The sequence below is a fragment of the Schistocerca serialis genome, chromosome 7 (assembly GCF_023864345.2).
Source record: "Schistocerca serialis cubense isolate TAMUIC-IGC-003099 chromosome 7, iqSchSeri2.2, whole genome shotgun sequence".
Lineage (NCBI taxonomy): Eukaryota > Metazoa > Arthropoda > Insecta > Orthoptera > Acrididae > Schistocerca > Schistocerca serialis.
In genome coordinates, this window is record NC_064644.1 from 180,922,566 (window position 1) to 180,940,138 (window position 17,573).

Genomic DNA, 17,573 nt, shown 5'->3' on the forward strand with positions numbered 1-17,573 from the left:
AAATGGCGATGGCTAAAAAGACAGTGTCCAATACGCAGCCTAGTTAAAGTGTTAAAGTGATCTCTCGGCGAGAGGTCATAGAGGATGTCGTCCAAGCCTCTGGGAGAGGCTTAATAACCCTGACTCTTCGTTCTCCGATAGATGTCTACCAGCGTTTGTCCTTCAGATAGCCAAGGAAAGAATAATAACATGTTGGTTTTCTTTGGACGCATTTAGTAATAACATTCCCACATCTCAAATTTCCGAATTTGCCGCTCGGATGTCAGAAAACACGAATGCCACACAGATGCCTTGCCTACATATCGGTGCTTATACACCCGCATTGGAGATGCGCTACGTTACCGATACGCAGCAGCAACGCCCTCAAATGGACACTTTTTGATCGCCTCTTATACAGGAGACAGAGACTGTAGCCAATTCGACACGATATGGCAAGTATCCGCAGCCATAAGAGAATGTGTTATAATTACATCAACCACTGCCTGCATCTGATCCATGGAGAAGCCCTCGTCCCCGAAGTAGAATTTCTCCAGCTGCTCCGCCGCACGAGTCCGCTGTTCCTCCGTGGGCAGCGGCAGCTGGGAGCCGATCAGCGCCGTGAAGTTCTCCTTCATGTCGGTTTGCCCCGCTTCTGTCAGCAGTTGAGACACTGGAACACACAAACAGCTCTCCAGTAACAGCCAGCTTTTGCGAGAATGACACTTTACAATTCCAGGTAAGGTGCATCTAGCACGTTCTGCTGGCTAATGAAACGTACACCACAAATTCGCGTCTGTTTTAGTATACACTAGCATGTAGTACTTATCATCAGTTGATGTTCGTAGCAAATTTCTCATCTGTGTGCAGAGAGTAGGCACACACGTTCATTAAAATCCCTGTTGTAGAATACGCCTATACTTACACCTTATAGTGTTACGATAACTGAAAAAAATCAGTGGTCAATCTTTAAACCCATGTTTCTCGGTAATTAATTACGCTTCTAGCCATGAAAATGGCAACACCATGAAAATGGTGTGCAACGAAATCCATGTTTCTCGGTAATTAATTACGCTTCTAGCCATGAAAATGGCAACACCATGAAAATGGTGTGCAACGAACGTCTAACTGGCAAGTCGTGCATTAGCTGCTTGGGGTAGCAAATGAAAAGCATTTCACCGCAACTGAATCTAAGGTAAGGTTTTCTAATTCCGAAATCGCATTTCAGCGTTGGTTATTTGTGAGAAGATCGTATTATGTCTCGTGGAAGATGGAGAAAAGTCTACCAGCTCGCATCGAAATTCGATAACTGCAGGATCGTTGACCATCGAGACTATTTTATCGTCCCGCGATATCGCTTCACGTGTTGGTCGCAAACTCACGTTTGTCATGCGTATATGGAAGTGACAGATTCAGAGCGGCCATAATAAGAAGAAACAGAACCCCTCGACGACTAGAGATAGAACGTTCATATTAGCATTTGAACTATGTCGACCCGCTGGTTCATGGTCAACATCGATATCGCGACGCAACAGCACATACCGGTAAAATGTGCCTGTGGCTCTCGTTGCCGCTGTAAACCGAAACTAATGGATCAGTGTGACTTGAGCAGAAGTGTAGGATGACTCGCAGACGCATGCGCGATCCGGACTGTCAAATTATTTAGTCTGAAAGAGGTCGCGTTATTAGCATGAGAGAATTTGATGGATTCATCTGGCAAATTGCTGACCCGCCAGGGTAGCTGAGCGCGCTAACGCGTTGATTCCTGGACTCGGGTAGGCGCGCCGGCCCCGGAACGAATCCTTCCGGCGGATTAATGACGAGGGCCGGTGTGGTAGCCAGCCTGGATTTTGGTTTTTAGGCGGTTTTCTACATCCCGCTTCGTGAATACCAGGCTGGTCCCCACGTTCCACCTCAATTACACGACTCACAGACATTTGAAAAACGTTCGAACTATTTCATGACTTACACTCGACACAGACAGCTGGGGTACACTACTTCCGTCCCGCGGGGTTCGAGGTGGCGGCAGGAAGGCCATCCAGCCACCCTGTGCCATTAATACTGCCAAATCTGTCATAACAAAGCCGACCCCGCGTTGGAGTGGGACACAGGCCTGAGAAAGAAAGAATCTGGGAAATTGCTGCTCTTGTAGGACGAAGTGTCTTGGCATTGGAACAGGTGTGTACAGAATGGTTCACGGAAGGCCGGAGAACACGACAAGATGGGTCAGGTCGCAACACCCAGATCACCCCGCCCCCCCCACCCCCCAGGGAGATCGACACCTCATCCGAATGGTATTGCAGGACACATCTGCGTCTTCCTCGGATCTGGCCCAACAGCACACACAGTAACACATCTTTAAGTATCAGAGGTGACAGTCCATCGCCATTTATTACGGCATGGGTTACATGCCCGTCGTCCAATTCTCCTCATACTTTTGACGAATGTGGAGAAACATGTTAGTCGGAAATGGTGCATGGAATGACGTCAGTACAGACAGAAATGGCATCAGATAGTGTTTTCGGACGAAACCAGTTTCTGTTTCTTTGAAAATGATGGCGACATTTTGGTTCACCAACAGGAGTGGCATCGCAGTGACTGCATTCGCACCAGACAACCAGCACCAAATCAAGGCCTTATCGTGTGGGGTGCTTTTGGGTACAACAACAAATCACATTTGGTACGTGTCCAAGGTACTGCGACAAGTGTGACCTACATAAATGACCTCATGTGACTGGTAGCCATAACGTTTCTACACAACGCTCCAAACGCCATTTCTCAACAAGAAAATGCACGACCACATGTGTCTACACGAATACGTGCCTTCTTCGTGTCACAGGATGTCAGCCTTTGCCCTGGTCCGCCAGATCACCATTAAAAATGTGTGGCATATTATGAAACGATAGGTGTAGCTATGTGACACAATACTAACTACCACAGATGAACTTTGGAATCAGGTGAATGCAGCATGCATGGATATACACTACTGCCCATTAAAGTTGCTACACCAAGAAGAAATGCAGATGACAAACGGGTATTCATTGGACAAATATATTATACTAGAACTGACATGTGATTACATTTTCACGCAATTTGGGTGCATAGATCCTCAGAAATCAGTACCCAAAACAACCACCTTTGGCCGTAATAACGGCCTTGATACGCCTGGACATTCAGTCAAACAGAGCTTCGATGGCGTGTACAGGTACAGCTGCCCATGCAGCTTCAACACGATACCACAGTTCATCAAGAGTAGTGACCGGCGTATTAGGACGAGCCAGTTGCTCGGCCACCATTGACCGGACGTTTTCAATTGGTGAGAGATCTGGAGAATGTGCTGGCCAGGACAGCAGTCGAACATTTTCTGTATCCAGAAAGGACCTGCAACATGCGGTCGTGCATTATCCCACTGAAATGTAGGGTTTCACAGGTATCCAATGAAGGGTAGAGCCACGGTTCGTAACACGTCTGAAGAGTAACTTCCACTGTTCAAAGTGCCGTCAATGCGACCAAGAGGCGACCGAGACGCGTAACCAATGGCACCCCATAACATTACGCCGGGTGATACGCCAATATCGCGATGACGAATACACGCTTCCAATGTGCGTTCACCACGATGTCGCCAAACACGGATGTGATCATCACGATGTTGTAAACATAACCTGGATTCATTTGAAAAAAATGACGTTTTGCCATTCGTGCACCCAGGTTCGTCGTTGAGTCCACCATCGCAGGCGCTCCTGTCTGTGATGCAGCGTCAAGGGTAATCGCAGCCATGGACTCCGAGTTGATAGTCCATGCTGCTGTAAACGTCGTTGAACTGTTCGTGCAGATGGTTGTTGTCTTGCAAACGTCCCCATCTGTTGACTCAGGGATCGAGACGTGGCTCCACGATCCGTTACAGCCATGCGGATAAGATGCCTGTCATCTCGACTGCCAGTGATACGAGGCCGTTGGGATCGAGCACGGCGTTCCGTATACCCTCCTGCTAACAGTCATTGGATCTCGACCTACGCGAGCAGCAATGTCACGATACGATAAACCACAATCGCGATAGGCTACAGCCGGTCGGGGTGGCCGAGCGGTTCTAGGCGCTACAGTCTGGAACCGCGCGACTGCTACGGTCGCAGGTTTGAATCCTGCCTCGGGCATGGATGTGAGTGATGTGCTTAGGTTAGTTAGGTTTAAGTAGTTCTAAGTTCTAGGGGACTGATGACCTCAGAAGTTAAGTCCACGAGTGCTCAGAGCCATTTGAACCATTTGATAGGCTACAATCCGACCTTTGTCAAAGTCGGAAACGTGATGGGACGCATTTATCCTCCTTACACGAGGCATCACAACAACGTTTCACCACGTTTCACTAGGCAACGCCGGTCAACTGCTGTTTGTGTATGAGAAATCGGTTGGAAACGTTCCTCACGTCAGCACGTTGTAGTTGCCGCCACCGGCGCCAACCTTGTGTGAATGGTCTGAAAAGCTAATCATTTGCGTATCACAGCATTTTCTTCCTGACGGTTAAATTTCGCATCTGTAGCACGTCATCTTCATGGTGTAGCAATTTTACTGGCCAGTAGTGTACTACAGGACGCCATTCGGCCCTTTTAAGCTTCGATGCCCTCAAGCATGGAACAAGTTGTCAGGACTCCTGACGGACTCTGCATCTATTAGGCAACAGGACACATGCTGAACAGAGGTGACTGAAATATTAATGTTTTCTGCAGAACATAGTAATGTAGATGTGTTGTGAGTATGAAGAGTCTATCTCCAGTCGTTCAAGGCACTGTTCCTTCTGAACATGAGTGTATAAGGAAGAGTATCCGTTTGTCTGTTTCTTTGTAATTCAAACACTTATACGGCTTTACTCCGGTCTTGATGAAATTTTGCTCACTTCACCTACAAAATAGGAGGAAGATCACTGTATAAATAAGATTTTGAAATCTGATTTGAAAAATATGTGTGTAATAAATAAAGGGGAAAGTTTGTTACCAAAAACCTCTAAAAGTTCTTGATCGATCTACTTCAAATTTCTACACGAGCCCTTAATGAACATTTGGCCTGGCATATGCTATGTATAGTATACGCAGATTGTAAATATACGTATAAAATATATAGAAGGGGAAACGTTGTTGCTAAACATCTATCTCTAAGAGATCTTTGAAGTAGTTTACTTCAAAGCCCTTGGCCGATTTACTTCAAATATCTGCACTGAAAAGAAAAAATGAAGAAAATTAATGAAACATTAAATGCCTTAAAAACGAAATACATCGTGGTAAACTGATTGTAGTTTCCATCGCTTTATAGACTTGTAAAGCCATCTGAAGGTCAAAACCAACGGGAAAATAATTTAGACAGCGCACGTGTATGGTGCGAAAAGTGGCAACTGACGCTAAGCAATGAAAAGTATGACGTCATTCACATGAGTAAACTTTCGGTTATATGGTAAATCACACATATTTAAAGGCTGTCAACTCAACAAAACAACAGGAGATAACAATTACGAACAGCTTAAATTCGAACAATCCCGCACATAACGCTGTGGGAAAAGGGGACCAAAGATTGCGGTTTATTACTTTATTGCAACTTCGAACATGAAACAAATCCACTAGAGACCGCCTACAATACTACTACTCTCTTTTGCTCGAGTATTGTGCGGCATGAAGTTACCAGATAGCACTGACGGAATAATTCGAAAGACTTTAAAGGAGGGCGGATCGCAAAAAATTGAAGAGTGTGCCACGATATGATACTCGAGTTCCAATATCATCATCATTTTCATCGACTTTCATCGCCGAAGTGGCGTTATCTACAAAGACTTGCAATACTGCAGACGAACTCCCCAGAATGGGGCCTCCCGGCCAACAATGCCATACGATCATTTCCATTTTTTTTCCAACAGCAGTCATTTAAACAAAAAGTCGTTTTCAATTGCGGCAAGACATTTTCGTGAACTTTCGATCTCCACTTTTCTCCTCAGATTGCGAAAGTATTTTGCTCAGGCCCACTTGATAGGGAGGATTGATTGCTGGCCGGGGTGGCCGAGCGGTTCTAGGCGCTACAGTCTGGAATCGCGCGACCACTACGGTCGCAGGTTCGAATCCTGCCTCGGGCATGGATGTGTGTGATGTCCGTAGGTTAGTTAGGTTTAAGTAGTTCTAAGTCCTAGGGGACTGATGACCTCAAAAGTTAAGTCCCATAGTGCTCAGAGCCATTTGAACCATTTTTGAGGATTGATTATGGTAATAAAACAAATCAGAGCTTCCATGATATGATTTAAGTTTTCGTTTATCCTGCGAGCTGTTCGAGTGTGAGATGGCACAGAAACACTGTGAAAGTGGCTCGATGAATCCTCTGCCATGCACTTAAGTGCGAAGTACAGACTAATCATGTAGACGTGGTAGATGTAGAAATTTGCTGGGTAATTTATTCTTATATGTAAAATGTGTTACTCCTGCCTGCTGGAAAGTTAATCATTTACACATCAAAGCAGGTAAAATAGATGTTTGTTGACCGCATTCCTCCATTAATGCTATTGTAAGGGTCACATATAGTCGTGGGACACTACGGTGTGTCGCGCTTAAATTGGTCCTCATCCGCTATGTCAAATCAATACACCATTTTCCACATAACTTCTAGCCACAGTAGATATCACAACATCCACATCAGTTCGTGTTCGGTTTGAGATACAGGGACGATGTATTTGGCTAACTACCGTTCTCAAAAGCGAGTATATTTTGCTGTAGGTTAATACTCGAAATTGTGTTTTTACGTACCGTGACAGTCAGGCTTCTCTTAACGATGTACCGCACTTCTTGAAATGTTATTTGATAGTTGATAAACCGGTGGTCACAATAACATGAATATATGGATGGCGATACGTTTCAACACTGGCGTGTGGGCTATCGTTTCGACATTTTAATCTACCTTTCCTCATGGAAGTAGCCAATGACTTTTAACATTAGATTTTCTCTTTCAAGACGCCTAAGGTGGTCTTCAGAACGCAAGAAGCAATGTAGCTTTTTTAAACCAATAATATTTAAACAAGTAACTTGTAAGAAAGAACAATCAAAATTTATTTCTGGCAGAAGTAGAGCCATAAAAATTGATGTTTTAAACCGAAATTCACCACGAGAGAAGAAGGACGATGGGTATCCCACATAGGAATCGATAGAAAATACTTTGAGAAATGAATGTTTCGTGAGAAATACACCGAATACGTCATTACTTCGTTAAATTCTGACAGCAGTTTTAGCGACCCTATAAACATCAGTGAAAATGAACCACTGTATTAGTGTAAAGCATCCGTTGGTAGACAAACTCTTCACCAAAAATTCAGTTTTGTTCTCTACATACAATTTCTTTTTGGTTTATTATGAAGACTCATCTAATGGATACAATTCGCCTTTGTAATCGTATTTACGGTATTGACGTATCCATAACAATGGCTAAATCTGTTACTCTTACTGGCACTACCCCTAAGACCCTATGCACTGATGAAGAAGACTGAGACAACAGTTTCGGAAGTGAATGTTTTTTTTTCAGTTGCAGTCCGCGATCAACCATAGTATTATTGCGTGAGTATGTGGCATCCCAGCCAGCCGCATCGCCGCCCACGTCCACTGTCATCTGACGAACCAGGTTTATTTATATTCGAGCTAAAGAACAGTTTCAAACTTCAACGACTAATATGCTTGACGTAATATGAACGAGTGTCTAAGGTTTGTACTAGAATGTGCTGTATTCACACATTCTAAGGCATAGAGAACCTGACCCACATGACGTTGAATTTACCTGCGTACCAAAAAGGACAAATAGAACGATGTTCAAATTGAACCTACAACAAAAGTTGCAAGTGAGTCAAATGACTGAAAGTGACGGAAGTGGAGTCAGATTTTGTTACGTACTGAAGAGTCCGACAATTCCTTCTCCGGAAGTGACGCCCAGTATGATGGGGACCTGGTTGTAACTGCCGGCCCTGATGATGTCAACTGGAGGCTCGGTGATCACTGCAGAGTCTGATGCTGGCTCCACGACTGGGGGGAAAGCTATCTGCCCTGGGCAGCGCTTCTCCTGCACAGTGAAATCAGAGTTAATGATAGTACAACATATGTTAGAGATTTGTGTCTCTAAATAATATTCGCCGTAACTATACACAAATTATCAATTGGACACAAATTTCCTAAATTAAAATGGAAAGACGAAAGGTTATACAGGATGTTACGGTACTACGAGAACTAGGTTACAGCTCTGTGTGCGCGAGGCAAGCTTGAAAAAGAGGGAAAGCTGCTCGGCAGACTGTGATGTTCCGGACGCTCCCCTACCCCCATTACCGCCATTGTGTAGTGGGAAGGACAGCGTGGTAGCGTATAGTTGGTCTGCAGGGTCAGTGGCAACATACAGCGGTGAGGACAAAAAGATATATGCCGCAACATGACGTGAGTTGTCAGATGCTCGAATAACGAAGCACAGAATGAAAAATGCCCCAATCGTAGCACAAAAGAAAGGCGATTAAGTCGTGGGCAGAGTTAGGGATGTAAAAGAAGGGAACTAGCTTTTGGACATATTTGGCAGCTTTGGAGACATTTAAATCAAAACATCTTGACAGATATGAACTTTTTTTACCTCTTAGTATTAACATCCTCGTCATGTAATGTAATGCACCATGTCCATTACACGTGATGTTACGTCATCTGATATGGCACATGCTATCATGTCATCCATCATGGCATTTGTCATGTCGTGCTAGATGGCATATGGTCTCATTAAAGTTTAGGATGCATGCATCCCCACTCTGGGATACCTCATATTACAGAAGTACCCCCTCTCCCAAATACTTCCTATTATAGATGTGTCACACTCTCTAGCAGCAACCAAATTTGTGTCTTTTTGTTCTTACACCGCTCATCATACATGTAATAGGGGGTGGATACAGGGGAGAAATGGTCCCGTCGGGGAAAAAAGTCAACTCCCCTCACACATAAATCAAAAATTGTTTTAGCTTCCCACCAGGAACAAATCCAGCCACAGAAAAAAATTTAAGGTAACATTTTATGCACTTCCGCCACATGGTATTATGTATTCTTTACTATGGCTGAGAAAATCTTCTGAAGTTCTGGGCACAGGATCAGAGATTGAGGCCTATAAATTGCAAGATTCAGTTGTACTAAAACGGTGCAGCTCAGAGAGCTCACTGTGTTGGGGAAATAAGGTTAACTCGTAAAAATGTGTGAATATGTCAAGCTTTTCATACTGGTTCCCAACTCTCACTCTACCATAATTCTGACATTAGCCCGCCATAGCTTGCAACCGATGTAGACTTTTGTTGACTCTGGCGATGACTGACTCGGTACAGGTTTTTTTATTGTCTTTCGAACCTTGTGCCAATGGTTAAGGCTTTAACAAAACAACAGGACGACAGTTGATTACATGTATTTCTCTACCTTCTTACAGAATTCGTACCGATTCGCACAAGCTTGAAACATTGAAGTGACGTGCTTCAAACACCTCAAACACCTGTTGGCGCGCGTAAAAAAATAACAAAAAGTGTATTTTTTGCACTTAAAATCCGAATGAAACTAGAATTTTGAAACAAAGTTTTCAGTTTTATCGCACTAATGCGTTTTCATTTGTTTGATTCACTTCTAACCGTTTCCACACATTCAATTCACATAAGAACTAATCTTGTGTGCTATGTTTAGCTAGAATTTAAACCATTGTATCTCGACAACGGGTAAAGATTATTAGACAAAAAGTTTCGTTTTGACTTTCTTCATTTATCTACTTTTGTGCAAAGTTTGAACCGATTCGTACATGTTTAAAGTATATAAGTGGCGCCCTTAAAAAGCTACCTAGAAGAAGAGGGCTACATCTAGCTCTACATTTAATCATCGTTTCTCGACAGCAGATAACGATTGTTGGAAGATAAAAATTCGTTTTCACTTGATAATTTGAACCGATTCGTGTAAGTTTGATGTGTAGAGATGGCGCACTACATAAACCTCCAATAAAACATGTTTGTTTGAATGTTTCTGCACGTAAAATCAGTACCTTACACATACAAATGGAGCCATTAGCTGAGCATTAATTTTAGTCCAATTAAAATCTTTTACAATAGGAATTAATTGATTCGTACAATTTGCCTGGGCGTTAGTTCCCTTTCGTCGTTCAAACCTTGCCTAATATGTTCTAACATAGCTACAGTAAGACAAATGTTTCAATGGTTGTACAAGCGTCCGCTGGTCCGGGTTATACCAAATGCCTGTACACCCCATGTACCCAGCTCAAATACGAACCGAGCACCAAGAAACACTCCCCCCCCCCCTCTCCACCCCCCAGACCACGATTATGCTCGCGGTCTTTTGAGAAATATTAGTTACAGCGCGCTTGAAATGGGGACTTTTACAAATGACCTATTTTGATGAGTAACTCTATTTTTTGGTACGAGAAAGTGACCTGATTTTGCAGGTTGAAGAATCTGAGCCACCCAGGAACATATAAGACAGTCCAAAGACGAATTTTGCAGATTTAATAAAGAAATTTGGAAAGTCTCCTGTTGGAGGACACTGCTACTATACCTGATTTGACGCATGAGTACGTCTGCTGAAAAGTCGCTAAGGTTTTAGTCATGAGGTAAGCAATGGCAGTCAGCATAATACGTAAAATTTAGTCTCAAATGCACATCTTTTATCGTACCACAACCGGTTGCACTGTCTTCTTCAGTTATCATTTTAAAATAGATTTGTATGTCTAAAATCGGTTGCGATACAATAAAAAAGGCTCAGTTTTTTTTATAAAGTGTTTCTATAAGGAGCTGCGTATTCCCAAACTAGAAAAAACAGTTATGACAGTCAGGTGGAGTCATAGCTGGTAGACGCCTTGTGTAGTCTGACCTGGTCACTGACATGCATGCAGACTGCCTTTCTCCACGAGCAGTTTGGACATTGCCCGAATGCCGATTCTGACAACACACCAGCTGCACACTACCTGGGAATGAGATTCACGAAAGCGTTCGTATAAATGTCTGCTTGGCACGGTTCTATCAAGTTCATAGCAGTAACTATCACCCAGGGAACTAACTATGAGACTTTATTTAATACAATGATTTTACTACGTTTTCTGATCAATCTCAGTTTCTTTATAGAAAGAGGTTATTAATCCTGTTAGTTGATGCTGATTTCAAATACTGTAATCATGTGTAATTTTTATAGTTAACAAATGTAATCAATTCATAGCAGGATAGCAAAGTATAAATAGCCACATAATACACTTCCAGTGCAACTGCACACAGTGATCCACAGACCACAGAACTCTCCAATTAGATCAATAGATGTTTGACAGTGTTTGCAGGCTAAGCTTCCTCTTGGTTACTACTTTTATTGCTCACAAATGGCTGAAGCATATCCAGGAATGTATGCAAATAATTTCATTTACACTTTTTAGCTAGGCAGAATAGTTACAGTACATAAAAAACATGAGTTGCAGTTAGATTTTTCTGACTGCAAGAGGACTAACGAGGAAAGTAACTGTATAATTTGCAGCATTTTATATATATTATGCTCATCTTTTAACACTATAAAACGTCATATACACTCTAAAGACGTATAACGAAGGATTATACGAATGGGATGGAAATCCTCACATGCGAGGTACATGTACAGACAAACAAATGATTAAAATTTCGGAAGAAATAGAATGATTTGTTCAACAGAAGGGGCTCCAGGAACTGAGCAAGTCAGTTACGCGTTGGCCCACCTCTGGCACACAAGCGAGTAGTTATTCAGCTTGGCGTCGTTTGACATAGTTGTTGTATGTCCTCCCGAGGGATATCGTGTCATATTTCGTCCAATTGGCTCTGTAGATCGGAGCTCAATTCGAAGCGCGACTGATCGCCGATAACAATTAAACTCCAGTCAATAAGATTCCAGGGAGAACACCTTCAAACATTTTGTCAGCTAAAATAGAGCCGTATGAGGTACGGCATCAGCTGCTCTGATTTGTGGTTTCCGTAGCTGTAGAAATCGATTTCAACGTAGGAAGTATGGATATAGCGCAGCTGAAGGTGGAGTTGCCCAATAATTATGTCAACGTCAATAGCACCGTCCTCGACGGACGGCTCGAGGAATGGTGACCATGTTACCAAACAAGGACAATGCAGCAAACACACGTCACACACGTCGCTCTGAATGCTGTGCTTGCAGTGACTGTTAGGACTGATCATTGCACGACTGCCTACTTCTGGGAAATTCAGGGAAGGGCGAGGTTAAAGCTTCATACACCTGACATCTCTACGCTGCAAGTACTATTTTCTACCGACTTTATGCGACGATTATTTTTAAGACATTATGGATGTCAGTAATTTGTTTTTGCCAGAAGCGATATTTCATGTGTAATTAGGTGATAAAGTTACATAGAAAATATCCTATGCACTGAACAGTTGGAGCACTTACGAAATCAGAGAGAGCGATATCGGAGTCACCGGCGATGTCTGAGTAGTTGGCGGCGCGATGGAAGGCAACCAGCCGCGCGTCGTCGTTGTCAGTGTGGTTATCGCTGTGTGCCTGGAAGCCGAGCGCCTCCGCCATCCGGTACGCCCTCTCGCGGGGTTTCTCTGTCAGTGCCCAGGGGGTCGTCGCTACCCCACTCTCCATGATCACACCGCTGAAGAGACCTGCCGACAAAGTTAACCTTTAACATTAGAGCTACACCGACCCTATGGTGTCATAATTCCGAACGAAATTCTTTCCCTACAGTGATGTATCAAATGTACAGCACAATCGTAAAAAGAAAATAAAGCTTCAGGCTATTATTGTAAAACACATTCCGACATTTCGTGAACAGCACTCTTTCAGATTGTATGAATGCGTGGTGTCTGATCTATGGGATACGTCCAAGAGAACTGAAACCACGCATTCGTATAACTGATTCGCCTCTATGGGCACGAATTGACCCACCTTTAGTGTGGATGCACAATTACGTTCGACGACCTCCAGGAATCTTACAGTAGCGAGAATGGAGGAAGGGGACTGCGGATAGGTGCGACACATACTGTGCCCGTGTAGCGCAGTGCTTAACGCAGCTGCCTAGTAAGTAGGAGACCCAGGGTTCGAGTCCTATTACAGCACGTGCTATTACTCGTTGCCACTGATTCCGCACAAAGCCTTGACCAGATTATTTCCTCCCATTTCCCTTCCTTTCTCCCTCCTCAATTTGCAGAACATGTTCCAGACTGGCCACGTGAGATAACGTTTTAAAATGAAAATAGTATCGACGCAGGATTTCATCGCAAATATCTACCTTTTGCGAGTAGTAATCTTCCACATCAACCAAAATAAGAAAGTACTTTAACCTCCACCCCTCAGCATTCACTATAAATAATCTAGGGCAATTATGCAAATCCTAAACCGTAATTAGACGCGAAATGATCCCACTACTCCCGCATACGAGAACATCTACGATGTCTACATGTGAAACCGGCTTCCCTCAATGTAACAGCTCGTTTAATTTCGAAAGGTGGTGTCCTCAGTTTGTACCAGAGATATAACTTGGATGGGTTGTATTGTATGTTAACCGGGGACCTAAAAACGACGAAGAGGCTCCGTCCCTGTCGCAGCCGCAGTGGTCCACAACTTCACGACGACTACCGCAGTCGACTTCACCCAACCGCCGCCCCACACCGAACCACTCTTTCAGGGTTATTGTGCTGTTCGTCCCCCGGTGGATCCCCCCCCCCCCCCCCGAGGGAACGTCTTACACCAGACGAGGGTAGCCCCTGTGTTTGCGTGTTAGAGTAATGCTGGTGTACGCGACCATGGAGAACTTGTTTGTGCAGCAATCGCCTACATAGTGTAGCTTAGGTGGAATAAGGGGAACCACCCGCATTCGCCGAGGCAGATGGAAAACCGCCTAAAAACCATCCACAGACTGCCCGGCTCACCGAACCTCGACACAAGTCCGCTTGGCGGATTCGTGCCGGCGACCAGGCGCTCCTTCCCAATCCGGAAAGCCGTCCGTTAGACCGCACGGCTAACCGGGCGGGCTTGGATGGGTTACTCATTTACGAAGAGCGTGGTGTAGCTCGAGCCAGGACGGTTGTGTGCTTTGTAGCAGGAGCCGTTCAAGAGAGCCGAAGCACAAGGACACAATGAAGATACACAACATTGTAGTACATGGCTAGAAAAGTCTTAAAGTTATTAATTACTTTTCAATAGCCTTTCACGATTCAAGCAATAGTAATACTGTGAAGATTTTAGAGTGAATTTTATGAAAGTGATTTAGTGGTGAATCAATATGGCATTTGAAATGTAACGCGCTCGAGACTGGTTACAGTGAAAACAACTTGGACGCTATACGACAGAAAAGAGTAAGAAACTGAGAAAGGCACCGGATTGTCGCTCTCATTTGATTAATCTGTGAATTTTTCTACAATATTCAAGTAAACGGCAGCTTCCAGTTGACTCACTGCGAATAGTAGTCTTTTAAAATCACGGATTTAACCGCTCCATTGTTTTAATCCAACTCCTGTGCTACGTTTTAAAATTTTTATTTATCATCATAAGTCTAAAAAAGTTCTGGAATAAAATTACTAACACACGTACCTATTGTGCAGTTTTATTTATTACAATCAGATTCAGCTCTCATATTCACAAACCACGAATGGTGCTCGTTATAACAAAGGAAACAAAGAAAAGTTGCGAGAATAGCTGTACATCTGTTTGCTTAGCGTACATCAAAACTGTTCATTGGGTTAATATATCCTTGGAGTGAGCTTTCAGATGCGTCTTCAAAGGGAAAACCAAGGACTGGCGAGTACGAGAAGATAAAGCTACCAACGAATGTGGATAAAAGAGAGGAGAAACGTACATAGCCTACAGAAATGAGATCCTGCAGCGAGGGTAGGACAGGCCAGTATTTCGCAACTTCTAATTGAAAACTATTCGCAACATTGTATTCCTCCGAGATATGGAACACGTGATTACGCGGCGCTCCACCGTGGCCGTGCAGAGAACTACGACGTTATCATAACAAGCAGTACACTGCGACAAGAGGTCACGTGTCATGCAGACTGGAGCAGAACGCGGTTCTAAACATTATAATACTTCCGCAGTGTTTATTACCTGCGCACCTAACTATCATTTGGAGAACAGTCGTGCAAGTGGACGATGAATGTTGCAACCAAACAATGAAAAATTGAAATGATTCTGATTTACGGAAAATATAGGAGAAATACTGAGGCTGCTGCCGCCTTGCAGGCCGAACGTTTTCCAGAGAAAACTCTCTCTCTCTCTCTCTCTCGTTGGTTCTTTTACAAGGTCGTGAACGCCTTTATGTCTGATGGCAGCGCACTGACCAGCAGAAGCAAACAAAGCAAACGTGTTACAGGAGAAGCTAACGAAGTAACTGTACTATCGGCATTGTACCACAATCCTCGGATAAGAGCCCGGCAATTACACCGCGATAGCGGTATGTCCGTAGGTAGTAAGTACCATCCATACCCCCTGTCTCAGCATCAATAACTTCATGGCGCCGATTTCGATAACCGGGTAGAGTTTTTCGAATGGGTACGTCAACAAATACAAACGATCCCTACTTTTTTCGCCGAGGTACTATTTTCCGATGAGTCTACATTCACAAACAATGGTTGCCTTAACCGGCGTAACTGGACTGTCTACAATTCCCACTGGTTACGGCAAGTTGGCCGTCAGCATCCCTGGTCGGTTAAGGTATCGTGAGACATGTTACACATCCACGAGGATCTCCTCAGTACGGATCTATGGAACGAAAAACTAATCTAATATAATCTAATCTAGGGAAGAAACTCACTGGATCATCATTTATTGTCTGCAAACAAATATCGAAAATTTTTGTAACAGGGACTATCGGCACTACTGAACGACGTTCGACAACATATATGGTTTCAGCTTGACGATTGGCCGGCGCATTACGCAACTGAAGAACGTTAGGTATTACGTTGTGTTTACACTTGCCGGTGGGTCGGCAGCTGTGGCCCCATTAGTTGACCCACAAGGCCGCCGGATTTGATTTCTTTCTGAGCTGATATTTAAAAGAGGAAGTGTTCCAGCAAGTGCCAACAGGCCGTGAAGAAATAGTGGACCGCATCAGAAACGCCTGTGCTGACATTCCCGCAATTATGCTTCCGTCCTGTGCACGGTCACGTGAAAAGCAGATCACTAATTGTATTGAAGTCGGCGGTACTACGTTTGAATACTTACTCTAATTGGAAAAGTAAAGTAGGTTTCTCCTCGAGCCACGACCACAGTGGTGCATCGAGTAGTTTCCTGTTCGATAAGTCGAGGGAATACAACGATGCCAATAGGGTGTGCAATTAGAAGTTATGAAATGCTGGCCTGTCCCAACCTTGCAGCAAGGAGGTGAGGTCTCACGTGTCATTGGATACTCAAGGGTCACTGAGTAGCATGTCTTAAATTAAGATTGTGTACCCATGTTTATTCCTCCGATTACAGCGCCATCTGTGACGAAACGAAGAAAATGCTTCAAAGAAAACAGATGTAGATTTTGCCGTTGAATTTTAACTTGCAATAAAAATAAGGAGATCCCACTGAAAATTTCAAAATAGCCCCCCCGCCACCCACGCACGGTGTGGGGACGGGGTTCGTGTATAGTATCAATGGACGTCCCCCTCAGAGAAAAAAAATTGGAATTCTGATTTTTCTTGATGCAATATGTAGTTTTCGAGGTATTTCAAAGTATTCAGTTATAATGGACACCCTGTACTGCCATGCCATGTTATAAAACTTGGAAACGCCGAAATATTCAAATAACCGACAAACTTATACGCACTAGTCGGTTGGCTATGGAGAATCGGCGTTACATCAGCATCTCAACGCTAGAACAACAACGTAACAGTGCTATTCGGCCCCTGGAAATCCATAGAAGTCGCAACGGCAAACTGGGACACAAGGCCTGCCGGAAACCCACCCCCAACAAGCAGTACTTGTACGCTAGATCCCACCATCATGCGGCTCATATGTTACGCACGCCAACCCCCGAAACCACCGCATCAGTGCAAAAAACAACAGCAAACAAGAACTGAAAGAGCCATCGGATACGACAGTAACACAATAAGATCCACAAAGTTTAGGAGGAAGCCAGGTACAGAAAATGGAGTAATAGAACAGCTCCCCGTGGCTCACTTGTCACAAGTTAAGGGCGACAGTGATCGAGTAGGCAAAGTGCTTCACCATGGAGACATCAGACCAGTTTTGCGGAGTGGTGGCAGCATCCAGGATATGGTTGTTTGGATTTGGATGCAGTCAAAGCATTCAACGACGCAGATGCATACGAGAAACGGTTAGCACCCTAGCCAAGCGGTCTAAGGCGCTGCAGTCATGGACTGTGCGGCTGGTCCCGGAGGAGGTTCGAGTCCTCCCTCGGGCATGGGTGTGTGTGTTTGTCCTTTGGATAATTTAGGTTAAGTAGTGTGTAAGCTTAGGGACTGATGACCGTAGCAGTTAAGTCCCATAAGTTTTCACACACATTCGAATTTTCGTTAGCACCCGCATAGGAGACGATGGGCGCTCTGTTCGGTCCATGTAGCACAACAGATCGGCACTAACGGTGTA

At 44.1% G+C, this 17,573-nt stretch overlaps 1 protein-coding gene across 1 annotated transcript in view; it reads right to left on the reverse strand.

Annotated features, from left to right (window-relative positions):
• Positions 1 to 389: 389 nt before the first annotated feature.
• LOC126412955 (carboxylesterase 5A-like) overlaps positions 390 to 17,573 on the reverse strand; it is a 62,814-nt gene continuing 45,630 nt past the window's right edge. The window contains exons 3-5 of the mRNA XM_050082847.1: positions 12,420 to 12,640; positions 7,878 to 8,043; positions 390 to 649 (exon numbers count right to left, since the gene is read on the reverse strand). Coding sequence (XP_049938804.1) covers positions 390 to 649; positions 7,878 to 8,043; positions 12,420 to 12,640 — 647 coding nt within the window. The remainder of the gene's footprint in view (positions 650 to 7,877; positions 8,044 to 12,419; positions 12,641 to 17,573) is intronic.